The sequence below is a fragment of the Anser anser genome (genome assembly GCF_964211835.1).
Source record: "Anser anser genome assembly, chromosome: 10".
NCBI classification, from domain to species: Eukaryota; Metazoa; Chordata; class Aves; order Anseriformes; family Anatidae; genus Anser; species Anser anser.
In genome coordinates, this window is record NC_139730.1 from 2,451,162 (window position 1) to 2,477,979 (window position 26,818).

General features: G+C 39.1%; 2 protein-coding genes across 19 annotated transcripts in view; one reads left to right on the forward strand and one right to left on the reverse strand.

The window, feature by feature from the left end:
• Positions 1–186: 186 nt before the first annotated feature.
• Positions 187–15,523, reverse strand: DIS3L (DIS3 like exosome 3'-5' exoribonuclease). The gene is made up of 17 exons (XM_083851216.1): positions 15,312–15,523; positions 13,014–13,167; positions 12,090–12,218; positions 11,314–11,449; positions 10,121–10,297; positions 9,406–9,484; positions 8,284–8,463; positions 7,585–7,754; positions 6,619–6,780; positions 5,656–5,903; positions 4,991–5,083; positions 2,939–3,472; positions 2,373–2,527; positions 2,090–2,265; positions 1,594–1,739; positions 858–1,032; positions 187–782 (listed from the first exon to the last, which is right to left on the reverse strand). Exons 1-17 carry the CDS (start codon positions 15,439–15,441, stop codon positions 471–473), a joined length of 3,156 nt encoding a protein of 1,051 aa, XP_083707342.1. The 5' UTR covers positions 15,442–15,523; the 3' UTR covers positions 187–470.
• Positions 15,524–15,634: 111 nt separating this feature from the next.
• Positions 15,635–26,818, forward strand: part of MEGF11 (multiple EGF like domains 11) — a 286,896-nt gene continuing 275,712 nt past the window's right edge. For 14 of the 18 annotated variants that reach the window (XR_014588867.1, XR_014588868.1, XM_083851210.1 and 11 more), the window contains exons 1-2: positions 15,675–16,416; positions 24,090–24,193. The gene's annotated coding sequence lies outside the window, so the exon portion shown is untranslated. Of the gene's footprint in view, positions 16,417–24,089; positions 24,194–26,818 lie in introns of all 18 variants that reach the window. The other 4 variants (XM_083851208.1, XM_083851212.1, XM_083851211.1 and 1 more) reach the window with 2 other exon arrangements.

A 26,818-nucleotide genomic window follows, 5' to 3' on the forward strand; every position in this document is an offset into this window, starting at 1 on the left:
GCTGGTGAAACAAGTTCATGTCAACAGCTGTTATTTTATGCCAGCTGGAGAACTGCAATTAACAAAGGCTCTAGATTACCATGACTGAGTTCCCTGTTTATATGCTTGTAGTTATGAGTTAAACTTGCTAAACTGTGTTGGAAGAGAATTAACAGCTGCAGTGAGTAGGAAGACATCAGGAAATAATTAGGTTTTAAGAACTTAGTTTATGGAGAACAAGGACAAGTAACTTTTTTTGAATGGCAGTTGAAAGAATTTACCCCACAGTCTTAAATCTAGAAGATGAGATTTAGCATGTATAAAGTCTTTTTAAAAGTCACATGTATTCCTAATCATAAAAATAATTGCTATTTAAAATAGACATTTAGTTTATCTTAAAATCACTCAAATATTTAAATATTGTTTTTTAAAAAACTTAATTGTACAAATTGAATATGAGTAGAACCTCAACAAGCCTGTTAAGTTATAGTTCAAGTTCTGATATCAGCTGAAACATCCAATAGAGCCAAGTCCCTGATCTCCTCCAGCAGCTGGTATAAGCTTGGTCCCTTTGTCTGGCAGTACTCCCGATACTCTTCCTCAATTACTTCAACTTTTGCTTTTTCTTGGGCATTCTGGGCTTTTTCTGCAGACTGGCTGACTTCTTTCACCAAATCAGATTTCACCATGTTGAAATTCTTCTGGGAAACCTCCGTGGCTGAAGTCTGGTACGGTGCATTCCTGATTATTTCAAGCTTGATTGTGTCAGCATGGCAGCGGGAAGTCTGCACAAGTATTTTCACCTTAAAAGCAATTCAACAATTATTTTATTTCTCATCATGCTACTTCCTTTTACATTCTTCAGATTAAATACTCACTGTTATGTGATCAAAAAGGCTTAATGTAACTGATTCCCCAGTGGTTGTAGTGGAAGTAATTTTGTTCTGAAAGCGCTGAAGCGATCCAGGCTTCCACTCGCAGCTTCTATCACCTCGACAAGAGATGACTAAGCCTTCTTTGTTTTTCATATAAGCAGCACCTTTGATTCCATATCTTCAAAAAAAAAAAAAAAAAACATGAACAGAATCTTGTAAGAATTTTCAACCCTTATCGGTTCTCTTACTAATTTTGAAACCAAAGGAGGGCTAGCTAGGATTATAGGAAAGCAACAGAAAGGCATAAGCAGGGTAGCTTGATAATCCTGCTTCAGGAGCACTTAATGTGTATTGTCAAAAAAAAGTAACCCCGCAGTACATGAAAACAGCATGAGACGGTGAGTGAGGCTTTTCAAAAGCAGTGAAGCAGAAGTAAAAAACAGTCAGTAATCCATTATCTTTGAGCCTGGAATGCCCAGATAATGGAAGAATAGCAGTGTTACGGGTTATTGGAACTGGTTCTCTGTTAAAAATGAGTTACTTAAGGTTCAGCAGCATGAGGGGAGAGGAAAGGGAGAAGAAAACAGAAAAGCAGTCTATAATTTATAAAAAATAGAATAGTGTAATCAGTCAATATTTCCTTTCTTAAGGACCAGAGGTGTCCTTACAGCATTCCAATAATACTTAGGCTTACTTAGTGTCTTACTTTTAAACTGAGCCCAAACTCTAACGAACTTACCTTGGTACAAAAACAAGCACGCCATTTGTTCGAATTGAGTAGATAACACCATCTGCTACGCAGCGCTCATCTGTTTCTGGGGTTTTGTCTTTGAAGTACATGCACTGGAAGAGTTCAGTAGACTGTTTCTGAGCGTGCTGGGCTGCCTGCGAGCACCCCCCACAAGAAGAGAAGAGAAAACAGCCTACGTAAATACTCTAATAAACTTGTTTGGCTTAGGTCTTTATATTCATTTTTCCATGACTTACTCCCCTACACTCACCCAAAAAACATACATCTGAAAGGAAATTCTGTCTGTGGTAAAGGTGAGTTATGAAGTCATTTTTAGTACTACTCTCAGAAGAAATGTGATATTTAAGTTTAAAAAAATAATAATAAAAAAATAACAATGAAGTGATAGTAGGGCAGTATAGTATCCAAAAGCTGCAGTCAAGACTGTATGCTGCCCGGTGGAATGGACTACCAAACACAGAGACACACACTGTGACCATCTTACCCTGTTCCTGTTATTGATGTGCCTGCACAGTTCCTCAAGATCCTTATTGCTGAGTACTTTATCCTTAACATCTTTAGTTTCCTTCAGAGCGGCTGCCATCAAGAGTCTGTGGACAACTATGTCCGCGTATCTTCTAATTGGAGAAGTAAAATGAGTGTACTTATCTAAAGCGAGTCCTACAAATAAAAAAGGAAGCAGTGAAAAGCAATCAAAGCAATCAACTGCCTCTCCCCAGCAGTTCAGAAATAACATAAATAGTGTAAAAAATAAGGTGACAGGATACCGTAATGATGAAACTCCTCTTCAGAACAAGAGCCAGTTGAGAAGTACAGTGCATTGGACATCGCGTGAGTGGCCATAGATCGCAACAGTTTGTTTACAAGTGGATCTAAGGGATCATCTGCTTTATCCAGGGACTCGGCCAATGTTTTGTTAGACCTGTCAAAAAAGTGTTAATTCTGAATAAAGTTACACTGCCCTGATCGTAACAGCCTACACTTAAACTCCTACAACTTGGAGAACCAAGGACCACAGCAAAACCCGCTTTTGTCCAGAATGCAACTTGCTGAGCTGCTCATAAACCCGTTTGTACAGCAGAGCACAACTGGCGGATGGAAGGGGGCTCCCGAACAAAAGGCACTGCTGATGGCGTTCGTGCTCTGGGACCTACCGAAATGATACCTCGATGTGATGAGGCTTACAGCCTTCTCATTGGATCCTGACGTACACATTCATTCTAAATTATTTCCAGTCTTTTAAAATTATTATACTGTACTGTAATGATTACATAGCCAAATAGTTAATTGCTTATCTTTAATTAAAGGGGTTAAGATAAGTAGCAAAAGATACCTTGTGTCTATTGGGAAACCTTTGGCACTGGCACATTCTCGAAGTTCAGTAAAAAACTCCTGTCGTGGTGGAGGATGTTGACGCAACAAAGCTTGATGAGGAAAGTGTTCTGAAATCTTTTTTGCCACCCAGTGGTTGGCAAGAATCATACATTCTGCTACAGTCTCATGCACCTCCAGAGGCTGCTTGGGGATCAGATCGTGAATGTTTTTTTTGTCATCCAGTTGCACTCGGATTTCTACCCCTTCTAGTTCTAGAGCACCACAGCTGTCCCGCTTAGCTCTAACGTGCCGTGCTATGTCAGTGAGTTTCGATATTGCCCAAACCAGTTCATCCAATTTCTTCTTTCTAGTTCTTTCATCCAAGTCTTTCAGTTCCAGGATATCATCAACAACACTCGTGTCTCCATCTAATAATCCCTGTGCTACTTCGTAGACCAGCTTGTACGCAGACCGGATGATGGTTTTATTGTAGCAGACTCTCAGTATCTCATATGATTCTCTTTCTAGTTCCCACAAGACGCTTACAGCATACCTTAAAGAAAAAAAATCACAATGCTATAAACAGCTCTGGTTAGCTTCACATTTCAAGCATATCCAACTGTTGCAAATTTACACATTCCATTCTGTGTTGATTTTTTTTTTTACTGGAAACTTTTTTCTTCATGAAACAAACCTGTGTTCAACAATGCCGCTGAATAATGCGCTTAGCTTTCAGTTTTGTGCATCACTTAATAAATGAGGACCAACTACATCAGCAGTATTTTCAATCTAACTGTTGAGCCAGGGTGCACCTTAGACAGAAGGCCAAATCTGTTTTAAAGCACTGATACATTGCAAAAGTTGCCTTTATTCATATTTATTTTATTAGCCAGATGTATCCACTACAATCATATCTGCACTCTGCATATCCTCATTTTCGGCCAGCCAAACAACCCTGTAAATTATATAAAAAAAAAAAGAAAAGACAAGTGGGGTACCAGGGTAACAACACATTTGAGAAACAGGACAATAGTAGAAAATGTGACCTTTCACATGGGTACGTGCACCTTTAAGTTGCTGTTAAAATAAAAAGCAAATTGCTAAGGCCATGGGTACACACTATCAGAGGAGATGGTCATTACCTAAGACCGTATTTCAGCTTTTTGTGACTCTCCTACCTTGCTTACAAAAAGTACCAAATACCTCAAAGAGCACAAGCATAAGCAGGTGCTTTGTTAACGTGTCATGTAAGGTAACATTTTTGTGCATTCACAAAGTGTGCACAATCTAACCGAGCAAAAAAAAATTAATGAAAATTTTTCTTTCAGACAACTCAGTGCATCACATGGTGACGCAACTGCTAGCAAAAAGCTGCACAGGCAGTCAATGACTGGGGAAGGCATTGGGGAAGAATAAAACATCCTCCCCTTTCTTAGCTGCAGTACTGAGTTAAGCCCTATAAAACACATCATGGAATTACAGAGTTGGACACTTAACTTTTAGTGTTAACTCGCACTGAAAAAAAGTACTACATGAATAAATTCATGGTAACTGCTGCTGTCTGAAAACCTAAACAGGGCTAACAGAGGTAGGAAACCTGGCTTTTGCCATCAGAATTAGTCTGTCAGTAGTTAATTTCATCCAAGAAAAGATTCAGCAATGATGAAAGAAACATTACAAGAGCGTTTCTAATTGGGCAACAATTGTTGTTGAACAACAATTCATTATTTCAGGAATGCATTTTTCCTGTTTGAAGAAAAAGTCTAACCTCAGTCTTCTCAGTGATTTCATGTTATGGATTGAACCTTGCAGGGATTGCATGTATGTTCAGCTGGATTGTCCTGCTCAAACAAAATGGATATATACATTTTGGCAAGGTAAAGGATTACAAAGCAGTCACCTTACCAAAATACCATAGAATTAGAAGTTATTTTTAAACATACATTATTCTTTCAGTTGAAGATTTAGTAACAATGCAAAACATGCACACAATTAATAAACAGAGAGACTGGCAGCAACAACTAAATTACTTGTAAAAATCTCTTTTGTCAGAAATATCACCAAATCTTACCTATCAACTCCACTAAGAAGAGAACATATGTCAGCACTCAAGACGGCGGGCAGCATATCGTAACGACGATCCGCCAAATAGTAAGTTGTTGCCCTGAAGAATAAAACACAGTCACTGTTCTTCTCACAATAACTCTTTGGTGTTTATCTCCCAAAAAGTTTGCAAAATAACTACGGCGTCAGCAAAACGTAACACACAGTATGATTTTAGAAGGCTGTTCTTAAGGTTATTCTTACCCAACACACACATGTGGTACTGAAATTATTCAAACGACTATTTGTATAAGCACAAGCCTAAGTTTGCCTTCCTCTGTATCTCCAACTTGCAATAAAGGCAGAGCTAGGACTGTACAAAATAAGCTCAGCTCAGAAGAGGTCATTTAATGGCTATACAAACGTCTCTGCTGGCCATTAAGTTTACATTTCTTTGTATCTACAGAGATACAATATTTCTTTGTATCTACAGAGAACAATACATTTCATAAAGTGATCCAGTGGTCTGAGTTCAAAACAGTGGTAATAACAGAAAAAAGTATGGAATATAAGGTTAAATGTTAAAAACAAGAACTCTTCCAAAAGAATTAACAGAACTTCTCAATGTTTCCTTAGGAGAGCATTACAAACTTCCAGGCTCCATACATTTTTTAATTTTAGAAAATACATTACCTTGCTCTTGCCTCAACATCAGTGTAAGAATCCGCTGCCACGAAGTAGGTTACGTCTGCAATGTGGACACCTAGCTCTAGATTCCCATTAGGCAGAGTTCTAACGGATAGCGCGTCATCAACATCCTCACAGCCTTTCGGGTCAATGCTGAATATCAAATGTGTATCCCTCAAGTTGAGACGTTTTTTCTCCTCTTCTGGATTCACCTTCCATGGATTCTTTGAAGAACTCATGGGCATTTCACTCATCTGCACAAAAACAGTGATGAACATACAGTTATATCTTTCCTACAAAAAGAAGCCAACAAATTAATTAGCTCTTCCTTTTGTAATCCATTGATAGTTCTGTATCGGTGTACTTTTCCATCCCTGACAAATTCTTTCCTTGCATTTTCCACGTCAGTCTACTACATTTACTTTCCAGAAAGTATGAAAGAGAATCTGAAAGAATGCTACATATATTATTATCAACTGTTATTACTGTAGTGATATTGCAGCACTGGCCAGCATCAACACTGTATATTGTTTCTTACATTCTTTTTATTTTCTTCAATAATTTTTAGGTAAAATCAAAATACTTCCCTGTGAGAACTGTTTCCCACCCTGGTTGAGGACAAAAAGGATTTAAAGCAATGATTTCAACCGGTCTTGGCCTTTAGGATCAGCACTATAAACACATATAAAGACAATAATATCTTAACAGTCTTCATCTAATTAGATGTAAGAGTTTGTAATTTCCTCCTCATAGTGAACAGATTATCTTCAAATCATTCTTGACTTGAAAATTCTTAGCATCTCTAGAACCACTGATATCCACAAGTAATTCCAGAAAAATACTCTAAAAATAGTTTTCAGTTTTCAAAAGACTGTTGGCAATATGCTCAGCTGAAAGAGGGCCCCCCTCTTTGAGGAACAAGAGCCTAGAAATGAACAGAAAAGAATGTACCTAATCACAAAGACTAACCTGGATTTCTGAGAAAGGGGCTATAGAAATGCTGTTCTCCACCAGAATAGCTGCAATTTCCCCTTCGAGATCTCCAATTCTTCCTAAAACCCTCACAAAGTGTCCATTTGGATACACAGAATTTGATTCCCAAGAATCAATGCGCACAACAACTCTGTACTCCTGCAGCAAGACAATTCTTCTGTTAAAACAGCAATCTGCTCCTGACAAGCAACCAACATAAACATTCTTCAGAGGCAAACATAGCAATCCAAAGAGACTAGCAACTCTAAGAACTTTTCAGAAAGGAAAAATAAACCCACGATCAGAAGCTTACTGAGAATTACATTTATTTCCCAGTAAATGACTCATTTGGGGTCATTATATAAAGAATCTCTAACTTGAAGTAAATAAATACTTTTTTTTAAAAAAAAAAAAAGACAAAACCACGATGTAAACAAGTATTCCTATGCCACAGAAAACAATTGGAATTTACAGCCCATTTACAGCAGCTAGGAATGAACAAAGCCACGTCTCTTGCTGCAGGAATGGCTGGCCAATCATAATAATTCATTAGCAATTTGTTGAAAAGCTCCCCTTCGTACTTTCACCAGTTATATACAGTCATAGAGCCAATAAGGCTGCAAGGGCTATTGCATTTCAGACCCCTAATATGACCCTGAATTTATCAGGAAACAAAACAAAACAAACAAAGCCACAAAAATACACAAAGCGAGCAGCGTACACATGCTCAGGGTGCCTGGACTGTGGTACATCCAGAACTACGATACGCTTTATTACCTGAAGGTTACAGTTCTGACAGGAATTGAACACATTTCTTCATGTTGAACTGTGTCCTGCTTCCACAAACTTAACTTGATTAATAGTTCTCTACCTGTCTTTTTGCCTTGAAAACATCATGAGAGCATATAACACCCAGGCAATTTTGTAGGAATACAGAACAGAGAAACGCTTCTGCCAAATTACCTGTAGTGCTTCAGCTTGCTGGGTACTGATCCGGATTTTGGGAATTCTGTAGTCCCAAGGTGTAACAAGGATTTTCTGAGCATTTCTGCCCTGGGACTGGCTTTCTTCTTTAGAAGGGAAAGTGACCACGTAATCCCTCCAGTTCTTTTGAATGATTCCAACAACTTTACCTTTTAATAAGGGACATTGTTGGCAGTACATTAAAGAGTTAAACAGGGACATGAAAGGAAACACGAGAGAGGTATAGAAGACCCATTGCTTTGTAATATGAACTAGTATTTCCACAAATCTGTATTATAATTGTTAACAACTTATATTATGCAGGAAACAATACAAGTTTGTAATAAATGATCATTGGCACATCCAGCTTTTGTTGAGCTTTTACTTCTGTGGATACTAACGGAGACTAACTCATTGTATAGATTTAAATTGATACAGCACTTAAATGATTCAGTGAGATTCTCACTACTACTAAAACGTGTCTAAGTCTAGTAAAAAATACAGAAAAGATTTACTAGCAAAGACCAAAATTATATAGTATTTTCTGGCAGGAAGAGAACTAATCTCGAACTTTTAACTCTGACCTCAGCACACTCATAAGATGCAGGAAAGGGACTATAAAATGAAGACTACAATACAGATCAGACCAGAAAAGTGAGGTAATCTTAATAAAATATTGTATCATTCCATCTACTTTACCTGTGGGCATAGGATCACCAGTGGTGTCAGCAGGTGCTTTATCCTCCGTCTCATTTTCACAAAGGGCAACAATCCTTCCTTTCCATTCTTGCAAAGGCAGTAACTCTACAGCTACCACATCACCGTGGATTGCACGATTTCGAGCTCTGGCCCCATAAATAAGGATGTCACTTTGAAGGTCTAAATTTAAAATAAAAAGAAATACAACTAGGAACTACTAAAAACTTCAAGTCCCTTCACTGCCCTTGGCAGCATTCCACTGAATTAAGTTTATAGAAAAGGATATTTGCAGTACTTCCAAAAGGACTATTGGCAAGTAATTAATATTGCACAAAAATTAAAACCTTTCCCTCATTTTTTTAAAAGGAGACATATTAAGCAATTCTTTAAGAGAACTCTTACATAAAAAGCACCATAGGCTAGGATGTTATCATTGTTCTTAGGAAGCAGTTTTAAAAACACACAGCACAGTTAAATTGTGGAAACCACTGCCACAGAGTTTTTAAAAAATGGTTTGTATATTGAACACTGGTTTAGCTGTTAGGTCTGTCAGAGGAACATTTGAAAGTACTTACTAGTGAAACCTGATACAAAATACCTGTGCAAGCAAAATGTGCTGTTCCCTCAAAGGTGTTAATTACTAAATCTTACCAGAAAGACAATACCGGTGTTCTTACCTGATCCTAAAACCATTTTTCCTATTACATTCACAATGACCAGCTCCCTAATCCTGCCAACATCTCTGCAAACACTTATTTCAACCAAATGAGTGGTCATACGAAGTTTGAGCAAGCACAAATAAAACAATTTGCATCAATATTTAACTTCAGAATAAGTCTAGAGAAACTGATTAGTAGGACAGGAGTCCAAAGCACAGCCAAAGGTACTAAGAATGCGGAAGGAGGATATACAGGGTATGGTCTTCTCAGGAGGTCCAGTCTCTGGGGTTATCCCCAGCCTCCTTTCTGGCCCATAAAAGGAAAAAAAATAAGCATCGCAGTATCTTAGCTTTCATCTTGATTAAGAACTGAACAGCTATATATATATGGTGACGTGGATTCATGTAAAAAGCACAGAGAGCATCAAGAAGTCATTGAACACATCCTCTCATCATCTTTTCACCTGTTTCTTTGCTGCCAAATCCCTGAAGTCGAACAAAAGCTTCCAATTGTGCTCGATGCTTATTGACGTTCAGAGTACCCTAAAAGTAATAACCCAATAAACAGAATGAAATAGTCACGTCCCTAAATAGCAAACTTTAAAGTATACATTTTTGTTCTTACAACAATTTTTAGATAAATTGGCTGTTTTCATTGATATTTAGGTTATGTTGAACAGGACTGTACTCTCTACAGGGAAAGAATGTACAATGCAGACGTTTAAGCACTCACTTCTGTAAAGGAATGGTAAGTTCTTTTAAATGCTCAATTTAACTGTAAGGCAGTAAAGGTCATTTTATTCAAAGCATAGGCAGTGTAAGATTACTTTTGTTGCCTGCCCTAATATTGAATTTCCAAATCTCAAGTAAAAAAGAAAACTCAAGTCTATCTGTTCACATTCTGTTTTCACCTCACTAGTTAAATAGTCAAGCAAGGAACAAATTACTACCTCTAATTCTTTAAATTGTTTTTTAAGTGAAGCCCACCAACAATTAAGGCCCTGAACAGCCATAAAATTGTAAATTAACTTCACTGAGATATAGACTGTGTGCAAATGAAGTAAGAAATGCTGCCCTTGTACAGCATTATCTGTATTTGAGAATTAGATACAGTTGTTCCATATCACACATGGCACAAGTCTGCATCTTTCTGTGTATAATCTCTAAATAGCAACTGACCTGTATATATCTTCCAGATTTTATCCCAGCCTCCAATATTTCCATGGGTAAGTGCTCAGGATATTCTTTTCCGTTGTTTTCTTGGCTTTCAGTCTCCCGTTCATGCCGAGCTTGAAGTATAGAGTCAAAGAGTTCATGGGCAGCCTTTAAGTCAGGCCAAAAGTTATCCAAGTAATTCTGTATGCACATATATTAACAAACAAGAAAGGATTTAGAGGTCGCTGTTATTTTAATAATGCTTCATTTGAAAAGCCTATTATACAAAAGAGCTGCCTCGTGCACTCTTGAGCTGCCTAGTGCTCGGTAACACATGCTCAGACTGCATTTCCAAATGGCAGTGATGTGTCTGCTCTAAATACCACAGATCTGTTCCAGATTCACCCTAAGTCATTTGGTAAATATAACAAAAGAGATATGACTGTTAGGAAAACATCCTAAACTAGAGATTCTCAAACTTCTACTAGCAATATACCCCATCCAAGCTACATAATTCTTGTAAAGTGCCACAGCAAAATCATCAAACTGGCAACCCACTATTATTTGTATGCATTTTGTATGATTCTCTGTACTACATTTGAACCATAGTCATAGGAACAATTTGAGCATAGTCATTTTTATACAAATTTGAAGTAAATCTGGTTGGTTTTACTTAATATCCTATCATGACCAAACGTAAACATCCTATCCATGTATCCAGCTGAATACAAGCAGTATCAGAGATCAACAACTAAATGACAAATCAATTATCTTCTCATGCATCAGTGTATCCTATATAGTCAAGGCTAACACACACTGTCAGAATAATGCTGATGGATATTTTGGCTACTTCTGTTTACAGAATGCTTGCACTACAGATTTAGATATCTGGCTGAGGTAACCTATTATTGGTCACAGTGCCAAATTCTTTAAAAACAAGGAAAACAATGAAAAGGGCTCCTAAGAAGGATGATCTGTATCTTTAAAGCTGCTGTTTTTCTTTTCAGTTCTCTGCTTTGCTCACTCACCATTTTTAATGACATTCCCATGACAGTCATCTTTGCTTTCTTTGAGAAATGAAGTCATGAGTTAGCATTGTAGTATTTTTACATGTAAACTCTGAAATGATTTGCACTATACTTTGGGCTTTAAAGTACTTGCTTTGTCATTTTGATGAAGCACCAAGGCAACCTTCTTCTATTTTCCTGGCATGTTACCTTGAAGGAAATCACAAACACTCCTTCTGTTTCATTTCCGTACTGCCTGATAGCATCTTCATCTTCTGTTACCATAACAACTGGCATCTGACCCAAGCAGTGATTATAATACCAGACTGCTGCATTGTAAATACTCCTAGAAAAGCAAAGTTTGAAATAAGACTCCTGGCATATCTCATTTGCTACTTGCAAGACATTTGCAGACTTTGTATAAATGGGATTTTGGTTTTACACTTTATTTCTGAGATACATACAACAAGCTACATAAACTTTATACCCTCAAAAACTTATGTGCCACACAGGAGCACTGAGAGGACAGAAAAAGAAAGTGCTTCCTCCCCAGTACATTTCTATGTGCCCCAGCTGCAACATCATGTATTATTCCTCTGAATGAAAGCTTGTAAAAATCTAGTTGGAACTGTCAGGAGTCCAGCTCTGTGGAGTTTGTAGGCTATGAGACACTACATCTAACGGGATCTACAGTGATCTATTTATTATGCTAAAGCATCCTTTAAAACGGTTGTCCAACTTTAAAATGATCAATGCTTTTTGTTTTAGCATTATTGCATTTAATTAACGTGCCTGTTTTCCTCTGAAAACAACGTTGAAACTTTCTTAATCACAAAAGGCCATTCTAGACTTTTAGAATTGTTGTGAACTGTTCCAGAGCTAAGCAGAGGAAGAGTATGAACTCTTACATATCCAGTGTCTACTAATATTTCTAAATACAACGTCATGATGTTATTCAGTGTAGAACTATGCAAGTTAAAGCAAACCTGGTCTGCCATTTCTCCATCGATTCTCCCTTCTCTCTTGGCCGGTAAGAATGCTGGTGGAATTCATTAGCAAACACTGTACAGTCATGACGGGCATCCTTCACCAGATTTCGCAACTTGTTGTACTGTCTGGAATACAAAAAAAGATCAATATAACATTATCAAAAGAAAGCACAGGAGTATTTTAATTCTAGCTCAAAATACAGCTGAAAAACTCAAGGAAAATTACTATAATGCACAAAGAAATGCATTTATTAAATTCTGCCATTGACAATAAAACTTAAAAAATCATCTGTAAGCAAGCTTTTCTAATTTTCATTATGAATGCTTCTGATTTTTAAACATAGTTGTTTTCCAATGAGCCCCGCAAAACATCGTAAATGTTCAGGAACTTATTTTATTATTTCTGGGACGAGACATATTTTTTCAAAGATGTTTATGCTTTATTAATCCCAGAAGACCTTGATAGCAAACTGCACTCTCATATGCTACGGCAATATGGTTCGTGTCTGATAAGGTAAGTACCATGTACTAGTATTACTTGCTCCTCAAAGACAAGTGCTCAATCTGTAATACAGCAGGAACAAAACCACATGCATAATTTAGTTGTTGCATACAATACATCATTACTGCAAATTCTCCTTAATTCCTGTAACAAGCCATCTGATCAGTTCCTAATGTTACAGGTTTAATATTAATATTCACTATTAAGTGAAAAATATGCCAGGCATTGATGCCTACGGATCACAAAGGATCACAGTTCTTTCTCTTCTGTAAAATCATATTAAGACACTTGAAAGACCTAATAACAATTTAAGCACAGCATTTTGCTGACTTTGGGTAGCTATGCTTAAATATATATTTTACAAACTTAACATGTTACTTCAATCTATATTAAAAAATGAGTTATTATAGGATAAGTACCTGCGACCTTTTTGATGTTGCACAGCTTGGCATGCTGTTTGCATGAAAATAATACCTTTCAGCTCCGGAAACTCAAGAATCTCAAGGTAATCTTGAACAACCTTCCAGTCTGGGACAACGTAATGAGTCACATCATCCGATAACAATTTGCCATCTAAAATACAATTCAGAGGTTAAAGGTTTAAACTTTCAGTTGCAATATTGCTCTCTTAAAAACACCTTCAAATGCCAGGACATTAGAGTTGTGTATCTTCAAAGGTATACATATGTATTTTTCTGATGAACAAAGTTATAATGACTACTATGGTGCAATTCTGTGGTACAATCTCTACAAATTGTGATGGAGCCCTTTTGCTATCCACGGATGCCAAAATTTAGGATAAATTCTATCCAGATGCGTGAAAAAGATCCAATTCCATTGGGAAAAGCAAGTTACTTGAAGAGTGAAGGTAACATTCCTTCTTTTCCTCTGCTTCCACAAGAAAAGAGAGATGATATTTCTACCAGAGAATGGAATTATTCAAAGGGTGTACCACTTTGACAGATCTCTCTATTCAACGCTATCCATTTACAGCAGGCTCTTTTTCTGTACCTTCGCATAAAAGAATACAGATAAGAGAAGACATTCTCGAATCTAAACTATTACCATCATTGCCAATTCTCTCTATTAGAGACTCCATCCCTTAGGCATACGCCATCAAAATATCACAACAAATCCCTCATAGATTAAATCTTAAAATGTCCTCCCAAATTAATTAGTTTAACTACTTTAGATATTTCAATCATTATCCACTAAACTTTTAGCTGGCAGGCATTAACTCCTCTGTATTTTTTCTCGGTATCTATTTATCCCTTACAATATTATAGAAACTGAACTGCTGAATTTAGTGCAGGCAAATTATAAAGAATAAAACTATACAGACCTTGACAAGTCTGGTTATTGTCATGAATTTCTTAGAAGCTGTCACAGGACAAACCGTCATCTATTACCTGTTATCACTAGACGTGTGATTCCAGTAAGCGCAATTCTGCATACAGTAACAAGGCTACATCTCACTCCGGAGGTATATAATGGATGATGGCAGAATGCATATAAGAAAGCTAATATTTATTAATAATTCAGAAGAGCGTTAAAAGGGAAATGTCACTCAAAGAGTTATGTGATCTGCTCATGTTAAGCTATCCTTTTTTAACCCATACATCTAGATCAGAATAACTTTTAAGTAGGAACCGCATGCCACTAAAAGTATCTGTAGATGTGATTTATGTAGGCGGTCTCTCACAGCACATAAGGAAAGTCTGATCAGCACAGTGTGTAGAGTCAGGAATAAAAATAAATGTTCTCCTTACCTCTGAGTTACCTGGAATAATTTTAAAGGGACATATTCTGACACTTGTGTACAGCACAATTTACATTCAAGCCCATAAGAGGGAAAGTTAGGCATAGGGAGAGAGACTTTTGTCTGGTACGTGTCTGTAATTTATCCTTCAGGAATTCAGAACCAAATTCAATACACTCCTCTACAGCACTGAGATCCGTAACAGATCAGTAATTATAACTAGTCCTGACATCCTAGATTACCATAACAAACAATTATGCTTAATTATTTAACAGAAATAACTGCTGATGAAGAATAACAAATGCTTCATGATAACCACTTGGCTGCATTAACAGGTAAGGTACACAACTAACTCACACTATAAATAATATAATATAACACTGTAATTTCTGCACCCTGCAGAAATTAACGTACATATAAGAACTTTTTAAAGGTGAAGTGTGAAACATGGGTGTTTCCTGGTACACCTCCACACCCCTTCAGCCTCTACCCCAGCCACCAAGCTGTTGCCAGTCAAATCCTGTATCAGTCCACGTCTCTTTTCAGTTCCTTTCTTCTCCCCTAACACTCCGTTTATTCCTGACTGGTTTTGCCTTGAAGCAGCACTCTCCCCATGCCCCCGAGCTGCTCATTTCCCCACTGCTCCGTGGGCTGCCGCCCCTCACACCAACCCTAAAGCTCAGGAGGGCAGTGGGGGGCTTTCCAGTTTTTAGAAAACTTTTCCCCTGCCCCATCTCCCCACTTCCCGCCGCCCTTTTCTCTCCTCAGCCCGCCGCTGCCCCGCCGGTTCCTGTCAGGCCTCGCCGGCGGCGAGCTGAGGCGCCCCGGGACGAGCCGCCCCCAGAGCCGCCTGCCTCAGCACCCCCAGCCCGGCTCCCTCAGCACCCCCAGCCCGGCTCCCTCAGCCCTCGACCCCCCTGCCCCTTCCTCCCGGAGCCCTCCCCGCCAGCCAGCTCACCGCCGGGGCAGCCTGCCCGGCACAGGGCGCTGCGGCACGGCACGTCGGGCCTCAGGTAGTGCTCCCGCACGACGCGCACCGAGCGGCCCTGCTGGCTCCGCAGCTGCAGCACTTTCTCCGTGCGGAGCATTCCGGCGGAGCCACGGCTCGGCCAGGCCCGGCCCGGTGCTCGGCGGCCGCCTGCGCACGGTGAGAGGGGCGGTGCTGCACAGCGAGGGAGGGACGGAGCGGAGCGGAGGGGAGGGACGGGAAAGCGGCGGGACGGCGGCGGGGGGCGCTGCTGGGACCGGACGGGGGGAGCGATGTGGTGGCGGAGGGTCTGGGATGAGAGAAATGTCTGAGAGGCAGGCGGGAGAGGGCTGAGGGGACCGGGCTGCAGCTGAGGGGAGTTTCTGAGGGACAGGCAGTAAGGAGTTGAGGGGAGATTCTGAGGGGTAGGCGGGAGTGAGCTGAGGGGAAGTTCTGAGGGAGAGGTGTGAAAAAGCTGAGGGGAATTTCTGAGGAATAGGTGCGAGTGAGTTGAGGGAACTGGGGCCGCAGCCCGGGAAAGTTCTGAGGGACAGGCAGGAGCGAGCTGAGGGAGTTTGTGAGGGACAGGTAGTGAGGAGCTGGGGGAGTTTGTGAGGGACAGGTAGTGAGGAGCTGAGGGAGTTTGTGAGGGGCAGGTAGTGAGGAGCTGGGGGAGTTTCTGAGGGACAGGCAGTAAGGAGTTGAGGGGAGATTCTGAGGGGTAGGCGGGAGCGAGCTGAGGGGAAATTCTGAGGGAAAGATGTGAAAAAGCTGAGGGGAATTTCTGAGGAATAGGTAGGAGTGAGTTGAAGGAACTGGGGCTTAAGCCCGGGGAATTTTTGAGGGACAGGCAGGAGTGAGCTGAGGGAGTTTCTGAGGGACAGGTAGTGAGGAGCTAAGGGAGTCTGTGAGGGGCAGGCTGGAGCAAGCTGAGGGGAAATTCTGAGGGAGAGGGGTCTGGAGGCACTGGGAGACTGGAAAGGCTCCAGAGAAGAACAAGAAGAGGTTATCTTGCTGTGCTAAACTGTAGTCCTGCATAAATGCACGTGTGTGAACCTCCATGGCCGTTCATGGCATCTCCCAGGAGCAGCCCCAGGTCTGTGAGCTGGGGAAGGTGGCTGGGGTGAGCGAGGGGTGCAGGCAAGCCCTAATGTCAAATGATTTACAGTAGGCACCGATGTTGTTCCTCACGTTTACAGAGGGAAGATGATGGCAATGAAAGATTAATTCTTGCTCAAGATGAAACAAAAGCAGGGGAGGGTCATGAGTGTAACACAGTGTTTCAGGGTCCCAGTCAGTGCTCCTTAAATAAGGCTGTGATGCAGATAGTATGGCATTTTGGGGATGATTTTGACAATAAAGAAGCATTAATACGTTTTCAGAAATGCCTACATCGTAACCTTATTTGAACGGAATACATGGTGCAAACTGTTTGTCCTTACGAGGAAAAAAGACTGGGAAAGAGCCAAGGCAGTATGTCACTGTATGTTCCTGTTTATTCTACTTGCTTATTTTTCACATATTTTATAAAATGTGTATCTCCAATGACTAATACTTCTGAGTAACCAATTGGTGCCAGTAAATGGAAGTACCATCTGTAAGAAACTGATTTGTAGAAGCCAAGTTCTCAAACATATGAGGAGGAGGAGGTGTTATAACTTAGTGAGAGACGACTGAAGTGCGGACTTGGTTTTGGTAGTCTAGATGATTTTAGATGCGTTATGTAAGCAGGACGTGAGAGGAAAGGGGAAATGGAGACCAAAATGATGGAGCTCTTCTTCAGTAGGAACAAAGATGGGGTAGCCAGTGGTGACAGAAAGGGGAAGAAAAAGACAACATTTTGGGGAAAGATAGTGAATTCAATTTGAAATGCAGTGGGTGCTGCCTGCTGTGACAGTGAAGAACGCACATCCATGTGCCTACTCTGTGTCATTCAGTGACTGCAATAGAAGTAAGGTTAATTAAATGAAAGTGACTGAGATCACTTCTCTAATTTGTTCACCATTTCACAGAGAAAAATATAAGACCTCTGGGCTAAGTTCATGCACTGCTGATACTGCTGAGGAGCTGCATGCTTATTTCTAATATACCAGTTAGACAATTTTTTAAAGTTTCAGTTTCCCTCCTCCCTTCCTTCTTCTTTTGGACAGCAACCTCTTAGAAGTAAAAGTCAGTCTAAGGTTGAGTCACTAAAGGTAAGAGAGATGTTTACACTTCATCTGAGTTTGTCCTAATGAGGTCAGAGTCAAACTTCTGTGCTGATCTGGTAATTGATTTTATACATGGCAAGAAGTTTGCGCAGGGAGAACCAGAACTAACAGGATAACAGGAGCATCCTTAATTGTTTTGAAATAAAAGCTGCTAAAGAGTTCAAAATAATAGAATCAGAAGATCTCAATAAATGTCAAAGAGTGAAGGTGGAATGCAGCACAGCTGCAGACCAGCGAGACATACATTTTTTTCATAGTTTTCTTTTAAGTGCGTGAGAAACAAAACATGGCAGAGCAGATCCAAAGAGAGCAGTATAAATATTTCTTTCTTCTCGTAGAGTATGCCTTACTTCATACAGTGCTCCCCTGGATAACAGTAGTAAATACTAGAAAAGCTTTTATTTTATGAGTGAGAGAAGTCCTTTAAAGTTCAATTACATGTTTGTTCTTGCCTATGTTGGGAACTGTGAGCCTCTCAGGAGGTCTCTCCCTGCTTGGAAAAACATGTCAGGAGAAGCAGTGCAGAATTTCAATGTGGTACCTTTTGAAAGAAGTTGCTCGGTGTTTTGGCAAAGAAATGTGTCGGGTCATTGGAGAATACCAGCTTTTGGCTCAGGTTTCCCAAGCTCAAAGCATGATTCATCTTACAGATGGCTGACAACAATATGACCTAGGAAACTAATTTTGAGCACAGAAGTAAAACAGTTTATTGTGTAGGTTATTAGGTGTCTATATGGGGAAATGGAACATGTACAAGGCAAGAGCAAGTATTCACACACAGGTGTGATACATTGTTGGCTGTTAAATGTAATGCCATTCCACTTGCTTACCAGTATTTGTCAGTTGGCACCACACAGGTGAACATTTTTGATGTACCTCACTCCTCCTGTCCTGGCAAAGCAACTGCTGGGTTTTCTTCTTGCAAAGGGACTTGTTCCTCAGCTTTGTAAAACCTGTGACTATACGATACTAACTCCCTCCCTCCCTTCCCCATTTTATGAGCTAGGCTACATAGCTAAATGGGGATACATCAGCCAAATTTGTGTTTATATTTAAGATGGCGACAGAGAAATATATAAAAATGCATATAGCAAATTATGGTCAGCTACTGTGCCTATAAACACAGCTCTGTCGTAGACAGCCTAATGGTGGGGTTACGTAAGCTATGAGGTCTGATACAGGCTGACAAAAAATGGTGAAGTGACAAGAAGGAGAGTCAGGGTATTAAAGTCCAGGATTCACACATTTCTGGAATCAATAGCAATCTTATATTTTCTTTTGAAAAAGACTTTTTTTCTCTCCAAGAACTCCCATCACCTGGGTAGTGGATGCAAGATTTGATTGTCTTATAGTATACCTTTGAAGTTGGTTCTTCCATTTTTAAAGCAATTTTGAAGCAACTGGCAGTTCAGTATCTGCTTCTAACTCCTATACAAAACTGAATAAATGCTTTCTTTTCTCTTGGAGATTCTTTCTCCTGGATCGTTGGTTCAGTAAAAGCCAGATATTGTAAAAAATAGTACCCATATCTGGCCTGAGGATTAGTATGCCACTCCTTGCACTTGCAAAAATGTGTAATACAGTTCTCACCTAGCTGTGCTCTAGATGCCAGTACTTACTGTCTTTTAAGGATTCAGTCTCCTTCACAGAAGTGCTAATAAGAGAAGTTGACTGTTTTCTGAACAAAGACCATATAAAATCAAGATCACTGCCCGTAGCTCTTACATTTGGCTGCACTTCCAAAGTAGAATTCTTTGCCTTCATTTGTGGGAAAGCATATAAAAACTCCCTCCATTTGTTAGCAAAAGTGATAAAATATGCATAAATGTCATAGCTGAAGGTCTGGGAATTTTATTACTTTAGATCAGAGTGGCTGTGGGTGATGGAGCACTGGAACGGGCTGCCCAGGGAGGTTGTTGAGTCTCCTTTTCTGGAGATACTCAAGGCCCATCTGGACGCCTACCTGGGCAACCTGCTCTAGGGAACCTGCTTTGGCAGGGGAGTTGGACCCGATGATCTCCTGAGGTCCCTTCCAACCCCTACGATTCTGTGATTCTGTGATTATAGTGACAATATTGCTTTTACCAACAAATCCATAGTCTTATTTAAGAGATATATCAAGTTAGTTTAACAAGGTCTATATTCTGTAATCCCATGTCAACTGGCATTAGTTTTATCACCCTCCTTTAATTATTTTTGTTGAATCCCTTATTAATTAGACTTTCTGTTATTTTGCCTGGGATTGCTCTTTGACTGACAAGACTATAATTACCTGGATTATCCCATTTATCCTTTAAAATTATTTTACTTAACATTACAAGGAACATGCTAATTTTCTTTTTTATTCTGTGGAAAGAAAATTATGATGTATTCGTGCATTGTTAGGATTCAGATTTTCTCCCTAGATTTCTGTTACGAACCACCTTGCTACCTTTAAGTTTTCAATACCGGTTACCACCACTGGGAGACACTATTAAACTGATTTGCGGTTGAAATGACACTTTAGCTTCCATTACCACGTCCAATAGGCTAAAATTCAACGTTTCAGCTTCTGCGAACAAGCTGCTTTGAGTTGCTTATAACATAACTAGACAAATTTCTTCTACAAAATACACTGGAAACTGATGCTGTTCTGTAGTACAATAAAAAAAGCTACACACACAAAAAAACACCCACCTGTCTTGCAGATCACTTTAAGCATGGCAGGAGTATGAAACTACATGATGTTTACAATTACTGGAAGCATAAAAGCAATTTATTTATCAGAATCTCTCATAGCTACTATAGTATGCATTTGATTCTCTTCCCACGACCCTTTTTTTATTTGGATACAGTTCAAAAGTTTATTCTATCACTGGATTGCAAAGATGTGTACTATTTTGTTTCACCTACTTTCTGTACCTTTGTTCATTCCAGATACTCACTGATGAGAGATCTCAAATATTTAAAGGAAAACAGCCTTTGTACTAGCATCATTAGGATGTTAAACTTTAGCTGATTAAGGAGCTTTCATTTATTTGTAGATGATAAAAATTTGGTGGATTCCAGTCTTTCTGTTTTCATAATGTCTGGATTTGTTGTATTAGAAATTACCAAAATAATTTAAATGGATCAAAGGAAGAGTCCACCAGACCAATCTTTTTGCCAACAAAATGCATTTGAGTTGGTTGGAGCCTTTACAATGAAATGATGCTCTCTTGTGCCTCAGCCTCTGCAGTAATTCCTGTATGGTTCAAAGGATAATCACAGTTAGGGATGGAAAGACCTAACAGGTCACCTTTTCCACCCACTACCAAATTGGGATTGTTCCCTACAGTATATCAGGCTCAAGTTTGGGGTTAGTGCTGCAGAATATAATGCTCTAAGATATATTTATTTATATACCATAGTAAATAGAAAACAGAGTTGTGTAAGGGTGACTTTTTTTTTTCTTGTCCCCTGCTTTCAAAAGCACAAGGAGAAATTTCTGGGTGATTAATTTCCTCTTAGGTTCCTATCATGAGAAATCCAGTGGGCTTGTGGCTGACCTGTGGGGAACTCCGCTGTACAAATGAGATACAAAAGGCTTTCCTTGAGAGCTCGGAGATGTATATTGAAACTACAGGAAAATAGATCATACTGTATTTTTGGTTTACAGCTGTGCTTCTTAGCTGTTTTGTATTTTACTCACTAAAAGGGTATAAATAAAGGTTTTATATAGCCATAACTACTCTGTCTGCTGGAAAAACATATTGCCTAGCAGGGCTGGGCAAGTAACAGTTTACGCTTGTTTTTTTAAAATTGTTTTCAAATAAAAAAATGTAAAATTTCAAAATGCATTCTTTTGCCAGAATTATTGTCAAGAACTAATTCTTAGCCAGAAAATAATACAGATATTCCTCATAGTACATAGCAATACTTTAACCTTCACTGCTTATTTCTGTAAGTAATGATATTATTTGTGTTTCCTAACTGCAAGGGTGTGAAAACTGACCAGCAGTGGATTTCTTGAATTTAATGTAAAATTCATAAAATGACATATATACTGCTAACCATTTGAGGTTTTCATTTGGCAAATGTTCAAGCTTAAAATGTGTTTTTCATGATTATTCCCCTTATTAAAGCTCATTTGCTATTCATGGAAAGTGAGCACAAAAGGGATGTGAACAGTCAAAAGAAATCCATTTAAAAATTCAAATGAATATCCAAGGGAAATGGACTGCAGTGTTTGCCCAACTCTACTGGGCATACTCTGCTTATGAATGTCTTATTAGTAGGTGCCTTTGTCATTGTCCTTAAGGCTTTCATCACAAATGTTAGATGGTTCTGTTATGACTTCATATTGCAGTTATTATGCAAAATTCATTCCCGAAATTGCTAAAATAGTTCCGTTAGAGTGCTGCTGTGTGAGAGTGTGTTCACCATGTGGATGCTTCTTTTTCAAATCCGTCCAAAAGCTGTATTTGTTGTGATGCTGGCTACTGAGTTTCAGTGTGATGGAAAGGAGTCAAAGAAGCTTAGATCGTCATCCTTTGCTGAAAGCTGAGAGATTACTTCCAGTGGCCTTGCTCATAGCCTCAGACACTCCAGTTATCCCTCTTGTAACTGCCTTTGTAGAAATAATACTTGCCTAGTGATGGGAAGACTCTGGATCATCAATTGTGAGAGCAAAAAGGAGTAATTGCTGTTTATTTTCTACATACACCAAGCTCCTGCTTGCTAAGTGGCTGAGCACCACTGAGAAGAGTCTGCTCTGTCTTCTTTACCTCCCTCCTGTCAAATGTTTATGCACACTGATAAAATCCACCTTGAACTTTCTCTTTTCAAGACTAGGTAGTCCTAGCTATTCTATGTTAAGGTACCTTATAGAGTTTTATGCAGGGATAGACTTCAAATGAAACCAAGAAAAGAATTTTCAGGGGTTTTGGTTTTTGCGTTCCTGGATGGCAATTAGGAATTATTTTCATTACAGGTTTATATAAATATAAGAAAATTGACCTGAAGCCCGATGGTAAAGACTAATATAAGTAGTTGCTCTTTAACATAAAAGCAAGTTGCAATAGCCCTAGCATGAGAGCCTACTGTGTTACTCTTTGCTTACTCTAATGGGCCATAAGTTTTGTGTTATAGTTAAATAGTGTTATGTTTGTGTATTATCATTCCATATCATGCCATATTGGAGGGTTGTGTGAGCAACTGCATGGTTTCTAGAGGTAGATTACAGAAAAATAATACGCTGCGTCATTCAGCTTGAGGTTTTTGAGATGCATTAACTTGTGCAATGTGAGGTCAAAGGCTAGTGCTTTTCAGAAAGGTCTTGCTTCTTAGCCAAATTTATAGCTGCTCGAATGGAGGCAAAGAAGGTCAAATAGTTTTCTAGGGATCATGTGCCAACTGAGCAAGTCAGCCAGGACTTGAGCCAAAGATCCATTCTCTTGGTTCATTGCCCTTGGCTGTAAATAGTGGACTTCATTCTGGTTTATGAAGATCTTAGGCAGGTAGCACAATGTTTTATAAGTTTCTGAGAGAGACTGAACTGCTGCTACAATGAGAAATAGTCTAATGCCCTAAGAAAAAGTTGAGAAAAAATAAGATACAAAAAATATTGTCAGAGGAAAAAATTAAAAACTATGTGTGACTTTTGTCTCTATCATAGCTCTTTCTGCTTTAGGGCTTTTCAGGATCTGGGACCAGTTGTATGGGATATAAATCACTAAGCCTGGGCTTAGGAGATCTGTTGGTGCTTGGTGGACATTTTGGAAGTAAGCAAGTGCCTCTACTCATCTCCACCTATCACTATAAGCTGGAGGTGTAATTTTCAGAAAAAAATCCAAAACAAAATAACATAAAAGTTTCCTTACAATCGAGCCTTGGACTGATAGTTTACTCTGCTGTTGAATAGTCTGGACCAGGACACACAGGGGTTCTCTGGGCGAACCAGTAACGGGTTATACAGACAGGCAGTCTGTCACCTCTGTCTCCTCAACTGCCAAGGAGAAAATCCACTGTGGATATTATATTATATACATCACTTAACTTCAACACTCAAAGTAGGCATCTAAAGTTAAGGAGGTAGGCTGGCCTAGCTTCTTCCTAGTGGAGAAGAAAGAGAATTCAGTGCTTAGATACAGGTGACATGAATGCTCTTTTTGAGTGTAACACTGCCCACTCAGTGCTGACAGTGTAAAGAGATTGCTAAATACATTTTATGTCCTCCCTTTACAGGTCAGAAAGGAAAGTGGCTGCTGCTGCACATGGTCCAAACAAAATCATCAGAGCGTGTGCTTTCCTAGTGTAAAGAGGCTGACATAGGTTTCCTAAGACATTGTAGATAAATCAGTAATAAGAGAGTATTTCAACACTTCCTATTCAGAAAAAAAAAATAAAATTGTTTAGCTCTAGAAATGGAGCTATGTTATGTGGCAGTGGATATGATCTGGAAGTTTCTGGGGACATGAGGGACACAAGAACACCCATCAAATACCAAGATGCTCATTTAATCTAGTGAGAGACTGCCAAATGTTTATATTTTTTCATATCTCTTGATGCTTATTTTAGGTATTTTTCCCTCTTTCTCTAGTCCTGATTCCTCATTCCAGTACGTAGTGTGTGCTGCTGAGGAAGTGCAAGGCACCGCTGTGAGGAGTGTCCCCACCTGTTGGACCAGCAAGTGCAGCTCTGCAGGTAACAGAAAGTTTCTCTGCTGATGTAAATTGAATGCAAAAGAGCAAACCTAGTTCTGTGGCAGAAATGTTCCAGTTCTGTGTTTAGAGTGAGGTGACATGAATAATCTTTCAGGTATGACAGCCTGTACCTTTAGAAGCATATAAGAAGATGGAGGGACAATGCTGGATTATTTTGATCTAATATTTTTTTTGCTTAAAATTGAGTTCAGCAAGTTATTTTCCAGCTTATCTCACCACCTTTCCTTTTTTTTCTGTCCTTCTGTCTCTTCAGTTTCCTTTTTGGAATTTAATATCTCCCATTGGTGATTTCTGTTCCTTATCTTCCCTTGATCTATTTCTGCTTCTCTGTTAGATTCTGTCCCCTTGAATCTCCAACTAATGTCTCCGCATACGTCAGATTTAAAAAAAAAAAAGAAAAAAAAAAAAGATGCAAGGCTGTGAAAAGAACTAGAAAATGTTTATGTGGTTGCAGTAGGCTGACCATTAAAATGACTTTATTTCTGCAGCATTTCAGATGCTGGGCTTGACAGTTTCATTTCCAAAACTATTTATACTCACAAAAGACCATAACAGCATTTCCATTATTTTCGTTTATGATTTTTTTTTTTTGCCTATATTTTATCAAGTTAGCTTCTTCTCTCCAGGCCTGATTTCAGACAATAGTAATACAAAGTGGAAAAATCTTTTCTGAAACAGACTGTAGCTTTTTAGCTATTAAAGCATCTTTCTGTGTCCCATCATATTTTTATCTCAGTCTACTTTTCAGCTTCTTCTGTTCATTTGATCTGATGTTATGACATGCAGGGGAGACTCAGATGAAAGTTTCACCTGAGGAGTGTGTATGCTCATAGCTGAGGAACCTTACTAAAACTGCCTTCCTTGTTATTCACCAAAGTCCTCTTGGTGCTCCAGGCACTACTTCCAGAGCATGCCGTATGAAAGCAAAGGATAACCATAACTATTATTTCACATTGAAAACAGAGGGAGTAGTTATTTTGCTAAACTAGTACCAGTGAGCATCACAATAGGCTAGGACGAAGAAGAATGATCCATTTTTATTTTCTTGCTTTTCTAAATATAAGCGAGCATGCGTATGTATAAGCATTTCTGTACGTGATGTTTCATTTTTCTTTCTGCTTCTGTATTTGTTTCATTGAAAAGAAAAAAAGGCACAATTGGGTGTTTTGGAAAGGAAGCTACAACTAATATTAAATATTTTTGAACAACAATGTTGTATTGAATTCTGCATACAGAGATTGTGAAATCTCATTCACTGGAAATTTGTGAGAACAAGTTATAAGTTTGCTAGGAGCAGTCTAGGTGTCAGCTCTCAGGACTTCTCTACAGACCACCAGGCCCCTGTGGTATCAGTGGCTGTTAGAAGCCTAATGAAGACAACGCTTGCTATGATTTCATAGATTACAGCATTGTGATGTCTTTGTTTCCCTCCAGCCTTTTACTTCTGTACTCTTGCCATAATTCCAGGGCAATGGTAAAATAAGTTTGTGATGATGTATGATAATAACAACTGTCTGAACTGTGGCCCTTACTACAATCTCATTTGCTTGCCTCAGAGCGACTGCTTGCCCGGGAAGGTCAGCAGGTTGTTTGCTTCCTGTTGAGCTAATTGGCAGGGTAACAACCACCGCCTGCCAAGCAAATGCATTTGTTTAATCTCTGCTGGTTGTGGATAAAAACTGCCAATAGACAAAAGAGACCCTTTTTTAAAGAGCTAATTTAGAGCTGGATGAAGAAGAGTTCTTCCCTTAAACTCCGAAGTATCAGTATTAGCTGCTGTAGATATGTACCAATAATATACATCCCACCTCAGTTCTGATCCCTCTCTTTACCTGACAGTGCTTTAGTAGATTAGGGGCACTATCGATCTCAACCTAGCATTAAAAGTTTACCAGAGCCAGGTGAGTTTGGCATCCATAGTTATATACTTATAGGCTGATACCGATTGTAACTGCAAGATTAAATAGAACATAGGAGAGATGAGGAGCTTCTTGAATTGATTTAAGACATGCGTAGCAGAATTGCCAGTGGACGGTAGCTTTCTACTTCCATATAAAGGGCATATGCAAGGCCCAAGGCAGGCAGTGCAAAGATTCTTGTTAATGTTCACGGACTTTTGATCAAGTCCTAAAGACAGAGTCGAGATTTAAAATGTATTGACTTTGAAACAAAGCTTCTGGTGCAATTACATAATTTCTATTATTCTCATTCAAACTGATGTGTGTTATTCATCATGCTGATCAGAACATGCTTTGCATCACTGTACTATTTCTGATTTGATGGTTGTGATAAACTTAGTAACCTCTTTCAGCCTGTGAAGTTATATGCTTCCTTCAGATCCTTCATTTAGCTCTAAGGGCTTTTTAAGTTTCAAAGGACAAAAATTACGTTTGTTTTGGCCAATTAGAGACTACTGGAGGGATAGTGATTTGTTGTTGGTGGTGGTTTTTTTTTTAAGAATTCTTTTAGTACGGCTTCATCTTTGTCTCTTTCAGAGATTTCCATATTCTCCGTTTGCATGTTTTGTGACTGTTGTTGTTATCTCCATATAAAAGAGGGCTATCTGTTTGGTATCCTTAGGATTTGCAGCTTTTAATTAGAATGG